The 14,021-nt window shown below is 37.3% G+C and overlaps 1 protein-coding gene across 1 annotated transcript; it reads left to right on the forward strand.

Annotated features, from left to right (window-relative positions):
• Positions 1 to 224: 224 nt before the first annotated feature.
• On the forward strand, positions 225 to 1,708 carry LOC141693464 (uncharacterized). The gene is made up of 2 exons (XM_074498572.1): positions 225 to 1,052; positions 1,337 to 1,708. The coding sequence occupies exons 1-2, from the start codon at positions 225 to 227 to the stop codon at positions 1,706 to 1,708; spliced, it is 1,200 nt and encodes a 399-aa protein (XP_074354673.1).
• Positions 1,709 to 14,021: the final 12,313 nt, after the last annotated feature.

Here is a 14,021-nt window from a genome sequence, read left to right on the forward strand (position 1 = left end):
CTAATGGACCAACCTTTGAGGAACATTCTTCATAGAACGAAGGTAAGTGGAAGACTCATAAAATGGGCAATTGAGTTAGGTGAATTTGATATCCAATACAAGCCTTGAACAACCATCAAAGCTCCGGTCTTGGAAGACTTCATGGTCAAATGCACCATTGACGAAGTTGGGGGGGGTAAGAGATAGTAACCCCAGATGGAGAAGAGAAAGAGAAAGATGAATACATGACTTTGAAAGAGTATCGGGTTCTTCATTTTGACGGAGCGTCCAAAACAAAATCTAGTGGTGTAGGCCTAGTCTTGCAAAGCCCCGAAGGATTCATGATTGAGTATGCTTTGAAGTTGGAATTCCCAACTATGAACAATGAAACAGAATACGAAATTTTGATAGTCGGCTTAGGTTTGGCTAGAGTTGTGAGGGCCAAAAACCATAAAATTTGTGGAGATTTGAGACTTGTGGTTGCTCAAGTTAATGGAGAGTTTGAGGCTAAGGATGATATAATGGCTAAGTACCTGAGAGTCATAAAGGGAATACTGACTCAGATTGATGAATGGTATACTGAACATGTTTCGAGAGAGGAGAAAACTACGGCCGATGCCTTATCCAATTTCGCCTCGTCTAAAATCAAGAACTACCCGAGAAGTACCTACTTCCAGGTCCTGAAGAACTTTACTATACATGTCATAAATTTGATAGCCTCAATTGGTGTTGCGAGTTGTTGGATAAATCCAATCAAAACTCACCATAAGACTAGATGGCTCCCCCACGATGCCCAGGAGGCACGCAATTTATCGGTGAGAGCATTGAGATATTCATTGATTGATAGCCTTATGTACAAAAGGTCTGTTATTATTTCGTACTTAAATTGCTTGAGAACACTCAAAGCAGAGGAGGCGCTTAAGGAAGCCCGTGAGGGGATTTGTGGACAAAACTTGGAAGGCAGAGCCCTCGCTCACAAGATAACTAGATTGGGGTTCTACTGGCCAGTGATGTTAGCCGATGCAGAGATTTATGTAAAGAAATGTGATAGATGCCAGCGACATGCTCCGATAGTACGACATCCCTAAGAGAGGCTTACATCCATGAACACGCCCATTCATTTTGTAATGTGGGGAATGTATATACTTGGTCCATTTTCTATGGCATCGAGATGGAGGAAGTTCATTGTGGTAGCCATAGACTACTTCATAAAGTGGATTGAGGCTAAGCCACTAGCCAAGATAACCACCAAGCAAATTTCCCATTTTTTCTGAGAAAATGTGATATGCTGGTTTGGTATCCCACACATCCTTGTCACATTATAGTGCTTCGCTTCACCTTGGTTGCACACCCATAGGCAAACGGACAGGCGGAAGTAGCTAATCGAATCTTCTTTGATGGACTTAAGAAAAAGGTCGAACGCTCAAGGAACACTTGGATGGACGAGCTGCTGCCTATACTATGGGCATATCATACCGCTTGTAAAGTGACCACTAAAGCTATCCCATTCATGCTGGCTTACGAAGGCGAAGCTGTAGTACCTCTAAAGATCACCCATCAATCGCCTAGGGTTGAAATTTATGAACCAGAGACCAATGAAGAGGGCATGAGGCTCACTCTCGATCTCGTTGATGATGTTAGAGATGAAGCCAACACTCGCAATGTAGAGAATCAATGGAGAGCCTCCCTCTATTATAATAGAAGGGTTAAAGAAAGGTTCTTTCAGTAAGGAGACTTGGTCTTGAGAGAGATTGAGGCATCAGGAGTTGAAGAGAAAGGGAAGCTAACCCCTAACTGGGAAGGGCCATATAAGGTCAAGAAAATATTAGGACAAGGATCCTACAAGTTGGAATCCCTGAGCGGTGACGAAGTGCCTCGTGTATAGCACATTTCGAACCTAAAGGTTTATAATGTTTAGGACATGCAAGACATTATCATAGTACTTGGTAGTAGATGGAGGAATAAGGTCGACAAGTATACGAGCATCTAATGAAGGAAAGTCCCGAAGAACCAAGTACCGAAAATAAAAGACCAATATGAAATCAAACTACAATGTATAATATAAGAGATCTTGAAGGATCATAAATCAAGTCACGATGTACAATTAGGTTACACACCGAAAATGTTCAAGTCCATGAAGGACCATAAATAGATCATCGCTGAATAAAATCCACACACGGAAAACAAAGCCATGCAAGGCCAGAACACTGATGAGCAATCTAGAGTCCAGAATCAGATGATTGGCCAATAGTGGCAACCTCAGAAATAGCCCAAAGGCTAGGAAGGGTAAGAGCTATGAATAGAGCCAATGGACATGTTAACAGAGCGCATCTCATCATCATGAGTGTCCATCAGCTTGAGAAAGTCTTCTGACTGTTGATAAACACCAAGAGAGCTCTAGAATCCCAATCTTGAAAATTTCTCTCAAGTTTCTTCATCAATGCCTCCAAGGCCATGTACTCATTCTTCAATTTGCACTCTTAATGAAAGAAGCTGTCAAGTAGGCATTGGTCTAATAAGAAAAAAATATTAGAAAATTAACTTCACGAAATACATTTAGTTGACTAAAGTCTACACTACAGACTTTAGCTTAACAAAGAAGGTCGATCGGCCTCCAAAGAAAGCCATTGACCGACCAGACATCCCTCGGAAAGGACTTCAGCCGATCGGCCTCCAAGGGAGGCCTTAAGCCGGCCAGGCTCCTCCTCAAATTTGAAGTATTGAAAGATCTTAAAAGAAGAAATGTACTTGATACAAGGCATGAGCCCCGCACATCTCCGCTTCAAGAAGTTGTTCGCCTAATAAGAACAAATTTAACCAAGGGTAGATTTGGAGGAATATAGGTACCCTCAACGGAAAAGCCTCTAAGGCCAGCTTCAATAAGCTTCCTTTATATTGTGAAGACCCATCATGATCACGAACATGATAGTTTATGTTCGAGACCCGTCACGAACATGTCTATAACGCCCCCAAATCCGGGTTCAGGAATCTGGGTCGCCACGCCATCCTTCAATCATGTATAGCATGTATTGATTCAATAATCCAACAGACCCCAATCTCATGCACACATACATACAAGTTATAGCCTTAGAAACGATGTACAAAATGTAATCTTCTTTTATTACAACTCAAATGTAATTTACAGGATCTTAAATACTTATTTGTAACCTCTACATGAAGTTACAATAATTACTACTAACATCTTATACCTATCCGAATACTCTGGTCCTCCTGAGATAAAGTTGTAAGGGATTTTCCCCACGATTTTAAGTGACTAAGTCCCACACCGGCATACTGGTAATCTGTTGTGTTGTGAAATTTAAAAGAAAGCAAGAGTGAGCAATGATGCTCAGCCATAATGTACAAAATAGTTAGAAAATAACTGTTAAAATAATACTTTATCGTATAATATGATGATTTGAAAACTTGGTGGTATAAACCTTTTTCTCTTTAAATCAAATCAGATATTATATATATATATATCAAAATATCTTTACAATGCTCTCGATAGTATTATGTACTCAGGAGAATCAATCTCTTGGTGTTATACACCTCTTTTCAGAAAAATGTTTTTGATTGACTTATTAGTCTGTAAATACCTTAATAGTAAACCGACACCTAGGCTTGGGTTACGGTATTGCATCTCAATTCCAATTGGAAGAATATAGGACATTCACCGGAGCCACCGCTTACGATGACCAGTCGTAAGACGGAAATTAGTAACCTTTTCTACTAGTATGAGGATGACTTCAATACTCCTTGTTATCACCCTGGCCGCATACGGGCTATGTCTCCCATTTTGGGTATACACACACTTTGCAGGTCCTTAGGTACACATGGTACCGTCTCCCACGATACTAGCAGTCTCCCTAGTACATGAAGTACTGGATCTCTACCCCTCCCCTGTCTTTTAAGAAATCCTATCATATCTCAAGAACTCGAACCACATCGAAGTTCTCCAAGGGTTTTGCTTGTCGATAGGCACAACTCATCTCGTTTATATATATATGTAATTCTGGAAATTTCGGAGGAAGCACTAAGATAATGTGTGTTGACCGTTGTCAACATATAAGTATTTAAGGGGGAGTTTCTTTTGAAACTATAGTCAAAATTTAAAGTATGTCGAGATAATATTCTCCGACGATCTGGGAGTATTAGTATGATTTTCTGAAACTCATAAATATTTTAAAATAAGTTTTATGATTTTTAAATAATATTAAATTATTTAATAAATATTTACTAATTAAATAATAATAATTAAATAATAATAATTAAATAATTAAACCTCGAATATTTTTATTTTAAAAGAATATTTGAAATAATATTTCTCAACCAATTTATGTTTAAGAATTTAGTTTGATTTATAATAATATTAAATAATTGAATTTAAAATAAAATAATCATTGGAGAATACTTCCCTTATTTTAATGAATATCCGAAATAATATTCATTGATCGAGTAATTAAATATAGTTGAGGGAATACAATCTTTATACATCATTTTTAAATAAAATTTGAGATAATTTAATATTTCGCAAGAGGACATCGAGTCCCTTGGAATAAAATAGCTACGAACGTTACTCGTCCAAAACGTCTCTGGAATACTTCCGGGTTTTTAAATAAATTATACCGACCGACTCTTGGCCTATAATATATAATACCACGCTACTCGCTAGCATAAATATTCTCAAATATAAACTCCTTCGGAACACTTCCGGGTTTTAATAAACTTACATTGACCGACTCTCGGTCTAAATATAATATTTTAAACTCGGTATGAACATATACAAAAAATTATCAACAATTGAGTGATATAGTATATCTCAAACTTCATAAAACAGTTTAAAGCAATCTCATGCATATATCACAATTTTGTAAATCAAAGTATAATCAACATGCATATACCTTAGTTTTTAAAAACATTCACAACACAACAGTTCTTAAAAAGTTGGGTTTGTAAACTTGCCTGGGTGTTTCGAGGTGGAGGGTGCTCTAGAGTTCGTCCGGAAATCTAAAATCAAGAACATTTATCGTTCCGTTAGATTCTAATCACATTTATCGTCACTTGGTAAATACGCAATACATACTATCCATTTACATGAATCGCTTTACTCTCATCATTTCAAATAAGTACGAGTACTTGTTAAATTCATTTTATTTCATAATCCTTTACGTCCATTAATCTCTTTTACATTTTGTCACTCGGCTCCACTCGTGATTTTTAAGGATTTCCCCTTGCGCGATCTCGGCTTCAATATTTTTATAAAATTGAAAAATCCATATTTTCACTTGAAAGTTTTATGATAGTTAATATATTACATTTCTTACTTTCTATAAAAAATTCACGATTTTTGAATACTTTTAAGTCGATCATTTATATTTCCACAGTTCGTAATTCTTAGCAGTTTTTATCACGTAAATTGTTTTCACTAAAACGGGCCTGACTTTTGAACTGTAAATCAAAATAAAGCGATTCAAGCGCCTTAACGATACTTACAAAATTCTCTATCATTGTCAATCTTATTTTTCAAGAATTCACAGTTTATACTTTCTGTATTTTTGCAGAAACTTAAGGTTACAATTCGCTCGATTTATCGACGTTACGCTTGTGATTCGAGTTTCATTTTCGCTCTTAAATTACTAATAATTAACCAAAAATCATCATACCATCATCTTAATACTTAATCATCTCAAGAACATCAAGTTCTTGAGGCCACAACATCAAACTTAGTATCTAACTAACTAATCATTCAAGAAATCAACATAACAAGACTCATCCCATCCTCAATCACAAAATCCATCGAAGAAATCTTTAAGAGTAAGATTTTATACCTTATTAAGTACAAGGGATGATAGAAATATGTTTTCAAGGACTTTTATGGCTTTAATGATTCGTATAGAGGGTAGATCCTTCAAAACCTAAGCCAAGAAAACAAAATTAATTTTCGGATTTACTATTCATCCCGAACTTTGAGAAAGGATTTGACTATACTATACTAATCCAATGGCTATGAAATTTTGAACGTACCTCATACATGATATGATGAAGCGTTGGTTAAAATATTGTGAGATTTGAATGTTTAGAACTCGAGATATGGGTTTTTCTTTCTTGGTGGTTTCTGCTGGGCAGTTTTCATACCTCTCTGAAAAGATCTGGAAACATGAGGGCCTTACACTGCCTAAATGGAAAAGTCATGTGAGATAAGAAGTGTAAATCGTCTCAAGAACTTTATAACGAGTTATAGATCACAATTTTTGAGTGAGAAATGAAAAAGATACAGCCTTTTCAAGTTGTTGTTCTCAGTTTTGCCGAGTTGAAAAAATGAAATGGGGGAGAGAGAGAAAATTGTGTTGCTTTTTTGGTTGCTTCTTGGATATTGATGAAATCTTTGTGAATATATTTGTTAGATATGCAAATATTATCCAATCTTTCTAGCTAGGCTATTTTCCAAGCTATATTGCTAGCTTAGTACCACATTTAATATTCATGACACTATTTGCTAGCTAGGTTACTATGTTCATTAGGTAGGTTATTATTTGGTTATTAACCATGGTTACTTTCTTACCTTAGTTAGTTTGAATGATTTGCATGGCTTGATACATTTTATTTATTCACTTACGTGTTCTCTTGGTCGCTTATTCATTTTTGTAATAAATCTTCGTAAACGGTTCTTGGGGTAAATCCTTTCGTATACATCCTTTATGCTTTGAAGCCTTGTACATGGGTTTGAATTTGTAGGATTTTAGATTCATAATTATATTGTGATTCTCGTATTCCTCGATGATGTTGTGCAAGACATGCCTGTATCATAACAAGACTAAGTCATACTGACAACCCTAAGATTAGTTATATTGTAACCTTAATCTGTAATTCATACTTGTAACACTTAATGTCTGTAAAATGTAAATGGAGCAGACTGGAGCATTTTTCTCTAAACAGTATCAAACCTAAGAATTCTATCTGGAAGAAGATCAAGAAGATCATGCCTCAGAAGAATTATGAAGAAGCTTGGAGTTGAATAAATCTGTTTGATGTAAAACATTATAAGTCAAGATCTCTACAAGTCACAGAATTAGTGTTATAGAGAAATCATTCGAGAACTCCAGAATGACCTATCGAGAAGTCATTTAAACTCCAGAGAGTACCGACGGATGAATAACATCTACCCGACGGATGAGCAATATCTACTCGACGGATGAGCAATGTCTACTCGACGGATAAGCCTTCACTACTCGACAGATAAGCAATATCCACCGGGTGTAGAGAACTCAGGAATTGTCTGTCGAGAAATCAGAGATATCGACAAGTATACATTCATTAGAGAACTCTGAGTTATCGATAAGCCAAAGTCCATTAGAGAACTCTGAGTTATCGATAAACCAAAATTCACTAGAGAACTCAGAGTTGTCGTTAAGTTAAGTTAACAATGAAGTTTCAGAGATATCGACAAGCCAACATGCTTATCGAGATATCGAATTCTCTACAGCTTAATTGGAGATCTCGAAGTGAAAAAATTTCTCTAAGTACATAATTGCAGAACAGTTCAATATCCAAGGTTACAAATCAGCAAACACTTCACAGCTGGATTGACAAGTCTACAAAAAGCAGCTTGAGAGATGTGCAAAATCAATGGCAAAGATTAACTGATAGAGGAGATTAAAGTAATCACGGGATGCTAAAGATATGCTAAGCCAGAAATGGAAGATTTGCTTTTCTATAAATAGAAATGACAAGTGACAGTTTAGAAAAGCTAATATCATGTTTATTATCCACCGTGTAAACCAGCAGTTAACTGAGTTATAAAGTTAACACTGGTCCTCTAGTTAAGTAGAACAATCAGAATAGAAAATTGTGTGTTCTCTCTCAAAAAAGAAGCTAAGTTTTAAAACAAGAACTTAGAGATTTTGTAGCAAAACACTGCTTGATTTTTAATATAAAATTAAGTAAGTTTTCAAGATCTTTATTTTACATATTTGCACAGCTATTTATGTTTAACATCCATTCTACTAAATCATTAACAACTACCAACTGCTAAAGCCTAAGTCGATCGAAAATCAAACATTTAAGCTAAAACACATTCACCCCCCCTCTGTGTTGTATTCATACCTAACAGATGATTCATAGATACGATCATTTTTTCAAAGTTCATTTTCTTCGAAAACTAATAGAGTTTACATACACTTATTTGGTACGTATAATCACGTTATCGACTCGAAAACTAAACCAGATATGATCCTAGTTCAAATCTATGTGGATGACATTATCTTTGGATCTACAAATGAAAAGCTTTGTCAAAGATTTTCTAGGCTAATGCAGAGTGAGTATGAAATGAGCATTATGGGAGAATTGAGTTACTTCCTTGGCCTTCAAGTTAGTCAAAGAAGTGATGGTATTTTTATCAGCCAAACCAAATATGTGAATGACTTATTGAAGAAATTTGGTATGGTAAATAGCTCACCAGCATCTACACCAATGTCTACTGCAACCAGTTGGATGAAGACAAGAAAGGCAAGAGTGTGGATATTTTAAGCTATAGAAGGATGATTGGATCATTACTATATTTGACTGCTAGTAGACCAGACATCATGTTTGCTACTTTTCTATGTGCCAGATTTCAAGCCAATCCAAAGGAATCACATTTGATGGCTTTCAAAAGGATTTTCAGATACTTAAAGGGAACTCCAAACTTGGGATTATGGTACCCTAAGGGAACTGGTTTTGAAGCTGTTGGATACACAGATGCAGATTTTGCTGGATGCAGGGTTGATAGGAAAAGTACTAGTGGAAGTTGTTAATTTCTTGGTCAAAGACTTGTGTCCTGGCATAGTAAGAAACAACAATATGTGTCAACTTCCACAGCTGAGGCTGAATATATAGCTGCTGGAAGTTGTTGTGCTCAGGTGCTTTGGATTAGAAATCAGCTAATGGATTATGGTCTAGTGTTATACAAAATTCCTATTATGTGCGACAATACTAGTGCCATATCTATAGTAGCTAATCCAGTTAATCATTCTAGAACAAAGCACATTGATGTTAGGTACCATTTTATCAGGGAATATGCTGCAAATGGTACCATTGAGCTCATTTTTGTTCCAACAGAGAAATAATTAGCTAAATTTTTACTAAACCTTTGGATGAAGCAACCTTCACTAGACTTGTGAGTGAAATTGGAATGCTCAATTCTTCATCTTAAGGCAAGAACTCAGCTAATGTTTTGCAGCAGATTAATTTCTAATAAATCAACCCAGTTTGATTTAATTGGAAATTAACTGAAATATGAATTATAAATATTTCAAAATCTCTGTATATTTATTAACTTTGGCAAGCCTGAACAGAACAAACCTTAGAAAGGAATGGTCCTTTGTGTTTGATTCTGTAGTGAGGGCTTTCACTTGCAGAAAAACTGGCTTTGACAACATCTCAAGTGTGGTGCAGAAGCTGGTGTTCTCAATAGCTCACAACAGGCATCTGAATGTTGGAGGTCTAATTCCGGAGGAGCTGGCTACCAGGCTTACTATGCCTTTGAAGAATAGAGGTAAAGAAATCTTTTTGCCAAGGTTTATTATGTCTACTTTAGCTCATAAAGTCAATGACATATATTTGTTAGCTGGTATTAATTGTAGCAGAATTGGCAATTGCAAGCAAGTGTCCAAAATCATATTTGGCTCACTTACTTCAAAGAATAAGGTGAGTGTGAGTCTCAGAATCACTCCATTTATGTTGGAGAGATTCAGGACTTATCCTTACCCTATGCAGACATGAGGGCTCCTAAATTTGCTAGTTCAGCCATGGTTCCTGAGCCTGTGGAAGTACAAACACAGGCACACCAATAGGGACCTTCCAAGGCTGCAGCCCCTTCTTTTACACCACTAGATGTTAGCAATCCAACCACTTTAGTCTCTCAAAAGACTGAAGTGAGTAAAAAAAAGAGAAAAGAACCAACCCTTGTTGTTGTAAATGAGAGTGAAACACTTCAAACTGAACCAGAGTCACCCTTGGTCAAGAAACCAAAGAAGAGTAAGTTACCAGAATTGACCACTCTAGACACCTCTGTGTCCTCCCAAAAGGGAACAGTTGAACAAATGGGGAGTAAACAGTTACTAGATGCATCCTCTCAACATGGTGTATCTATTGAAAAGAGTATTCACCCCAATGCATCTTATACTAAGTCAGCATAACCTGCACCTAGAGTGTATGGTAGAAGAAATAAGGATGGCACACACAGTGAGGGCACATCACTTGAAGCTCCCTCATCCATTCAGGGGGAGCTGCCAACACTCACAACTGAGCAAACTTCTCTAATCTCCCAAATTTTTTCATCATATAGAGCACTTGAATCTGATTCTCAAGTGCACCAACACTCAAGTGATATGGTTCATGAAACTGTGCTCACCACCCAGAACCAACATCTAGATGGTGAGAGGCTACTAGCTGGGGTAGACCTTGATGACACCATCACAAACATGGGGGTTTCATCAGTTTTTACTGAAGACCCCATGGTCACTATTGCACCTTCATGTGCACAATCATCTTCACAGATGAATAGGTTTGAGGGTAGTACTCTTGAGGGAAAGCTATCTAAATCCTCTCCAATTCAATTGGAGGTTCCTCTAAAAGGAACAACTCCCCTCAAAACCCTAGCTGAAATTTCCTTCACAGTTGAAGCTAGGAGTATAATTGCCAATGACCCTGTTATGGGAGAGGCAAGTTCATCATATTTATGTGACAGTGCTCTGCAAGGTGCACAAAGGTTTGAGGCTGGTGTACATGACAATAACCCAGTCAAATCCTCTTCAATTCCAATGGAGGTTCATAATACATGTGGTGAACAACAAACTGTCAAAACCACAGATCTATCTGTGAGTCAAACTGTGACTTCAGTCACAGGTGGTACTGTGAACATTTCTCAACAGCCATCCACATCTCAACCCAACCAACCACATTTCATAGCACAATGGCTACAAGGTATGGAAGCTCAGCCTTCTACAGTTGATGACATGTTGGTAGATCAAATCTCAGGCTTGGCCAATCTTTCTCAGCAATTGCTCACTTCAGACATGGGGAACCAGGACTATCAAGCTATACTGCTATGCTTCAATGAAGAGGTTGAACAACAGAAGGCGAAGATAGTAGATGAGGCTGAAGAGGATGGAAATGTAGATTCCTGGTTGTCTGGTGACCATGTGGAAGAAATGGATGAAGTTTTGTCTAGATTCAGGAGATAATATATAACTATCTTGGGCAGCAATGCTAAAACTCTCACTCCTCCTGAAGTCTATGATGCCATTATGGATGTGCATAAAGCTCAACTCAAGGCTTTTCATCTCTTTAGAAAGGCCATTGAAGTAAAATTGACTGGTCAGGAGGTTGATCAAGGAACAGATGGATGACATTGTGCCTTCTCAAAAAGACATCAAAAATCAATTCCAGTCTTTCACCGAGCAAATGTCAAGGATGGATCTGGCCTCCATAGAGAAGGAAATGTCAAAAATGAGGAGCTCTTTCAAGGCCCTGTTTGATCAAGTTCAAGCTCATATGACAAATTCAAATGATACCAGGGTCAAGCTAAATCAAATGCATACTTCTAGGTATGAGCCTTCATTTCTTCTCATGGAGGGTGTTAGAAAAGCTGTTGATGAACACCTTGGGTCCTTCTCAGCCAAAACCTCTACTCCTCAGATACAAGAACTTCAAGATCAAGTTTCCCCACTTCAAGCTTCCAACTCAGATTTATCTTCACAAGTCAGAGCTCTAACTGCACTGGTTGAGAGTCAACAACAAGATATTCATGCCCTAGTGGAGTCCCATAAGCATTTATAAATGCAGAATACAGTTGTTTTGGGAGCCATTATAGGAAAACTCAACATACCACTGCCAGCATTGCCTGAAGCTGTAAGACCTGAGATTCCTACTCCCCTACTCATGCCTGTCACCAAGACTAAGGGGGAGATAGATGCAAGGCTAGCACAATCAACACTAGCACAATCAACACTCAAAAGTCAAGAACAAGGTCTAGAACAAGAGAGGCTCCTTATGGCTGCTCAAGGTCCAGGAATGACACAAGAGTTTGACAACTTGCTCACTGGGTTAAGGGACTCTCTCAACAACAATTTCTTCACTTACAGAAAGACCTTGGAAAAGACTATCAATTATATCAGGGTGCTGCAAATCCCAGTTAAGGACCAGTTTTTGGAGAAAAGGATAGTGATCAATCTTAATGATTCTGGTGTAGACAGATGTATGCAAGTCAACTTCAATTATCTGATTTCTAGAAGAGCATCTGAAATAGACATTCTGATTAACAAAGTCAGAATAATCAATAATGAAGAGAAAATGCTACTAGCAGAGTTGAAGAAGGCTCAAGAAGCTGCATTCCCAGAAGCTTATCTACATCCAAGCAAAGGGGTGCACTATATCTGCTCTACAACCAAGCAACTGAAACATTTCCAAGTACCTAAAAACTGTATCATGGCCAGCAGAAGACTGATAATGGTGCTTGAGTCTGGGCTGAAAAGTAAGAAATTGAAGACTAGTGAAGATGAAGCTATGATCAAGATTCTGAGGAGATACATTGATAACTCTGAAGCCAATTTACCTAAAACTAAAATCAACACAGATGACTTGGGTGATGATGAGCAGAAGAAAGATGGTCAAAATCCTTCTGGCTCAAACTCAAGCCAATCTAGTAAGGCAATTGGTGGAAAAAGTGATAGTGAGAAAGAGAAGGAGAAGAAAAATGGATCTGAGACTCAAAGGAGGGATTGAAGGAGGAAAAGATAAAAGAATTATACCTCACAATCTCTCAAAACCCTATATTTCCAAATACCAACTGCGAAACCTTCACACTCAATCTCATCAAAAACTGCTCAACCTCAAACCTCTAAGCCTAAATATTTCTATAAGCTCACATCAAACTCTCTCCTCAAAACATAAATCACTCACAACCATACTTCTCTGAAAAGACTCAAAACTATACCTTCATTCAAGCCACCCCATAAAACACACTTCAAAACAGTTGGAATAGGTCCAAAAGAAGCCAAGGTCAAGAGAAAAATCAGAAGACATAGAAGACAACTGACCGCTGAATTTCTCAATGATCATGGATTTGGTGAAAAGGCCATCTGGAACAGATATAATCAAGATGATTTCAAACCTCTAAATGTTGTTGATTCAGATGAAGACTACTTCCAACAGCTAGCTGAAAAAATTGTCAGAATTTGGGTTGTTAACATTAGAGAAGTCAGAATCTACTACAGTGATGGGTCCTTTGAAAAGCTTGGAGATAGACTAAAGGATTCTCTCTCAATTGTTGAACTGAAAAGGGTGATAAGCTTGATGAATGGTAAAGATTCAGCCACTAAGGCATGGAGAACAGTATTGGCAGTGTTTGTGGTTAACAGAGAGGAGATGAGAGATAAGCATAAAGAGTTGCTAGCTGAAAGGAGGAGAAAATATGAGCATGACATTGATGAGTATATCAGAAGATCAGAAGAATTGAAGGCAGCAGGCAAGAGCAGAATATCAAAGGATGGAAGATTTCTGAATATAAAAGCTGGCTCTTTGTCAAGTTATAGGATAGGGATGTTAGCTAGATATCCTAAGCCAGATTTGCTGAAACTAATAGAGGCTCTAACTGACACCCCCATCCTAGAAGAATTGGAAATACTTGTGCAAATTAAGAACATAATTGAGAAAGAATCAGACAGCTCAGTCTTTACTTAATTATTGTAAACTGTCAAATATTCATTGTACAAGTGTTGTATCAGCTTTTGTATTATTTTATTTTCATTCTTCAACTTGGGCTTAGTCTTGTTAACAGGCATGAATTTGTGATAAGCAATCTTCTCACAAATTGGGGGAGATTGTTGTGCAAGACATGCCTATATCATAACAAGACTAAGTCATACTGACAACCCTAAGATTAGTTATATTGTAACCTTAATCTGTAATTCATACTTGTAACACTTAATGTCTGTAAAATGTAAATGGAGCATACTGGAGCATTTTTATTTAAACAGTGTCAAGCCTAAGAATTCTATCTG

The sequence above is a fragment of the Apium graveolens genome, chromosome 2 (assembly GCF_009905375.1).
Source record: "Apium graveolens cultivar Ventura chromosome 2, ASM990537v1, whole genome shotgun sequence".
Classification (NCBI taxonomy): Eukaryota; Viridiplantae; Streptophyta; class Magnoliopsida; order Apiales; family Apiaceae; genus Apium; species Apium graveolens.

What these genes read in the sequence shown, in the direction of transcription:
- LOC141693464 (XM_074498572.1), top strand. Translation starts at nt 225, where the DNA reads ATGACTTTGAAAGAGTATCGGGTTCTTCATTTTGACGGAGCGTCCAAA. An exon ending in GCCAGCGACATGCTCCGATA is followed by an intron (nt 1,053 to 1,336) that starts GTACGACATCCC and finishes GCACACCCATAG; the next exon opens with GCAAACGGACAGGCGGAAGT.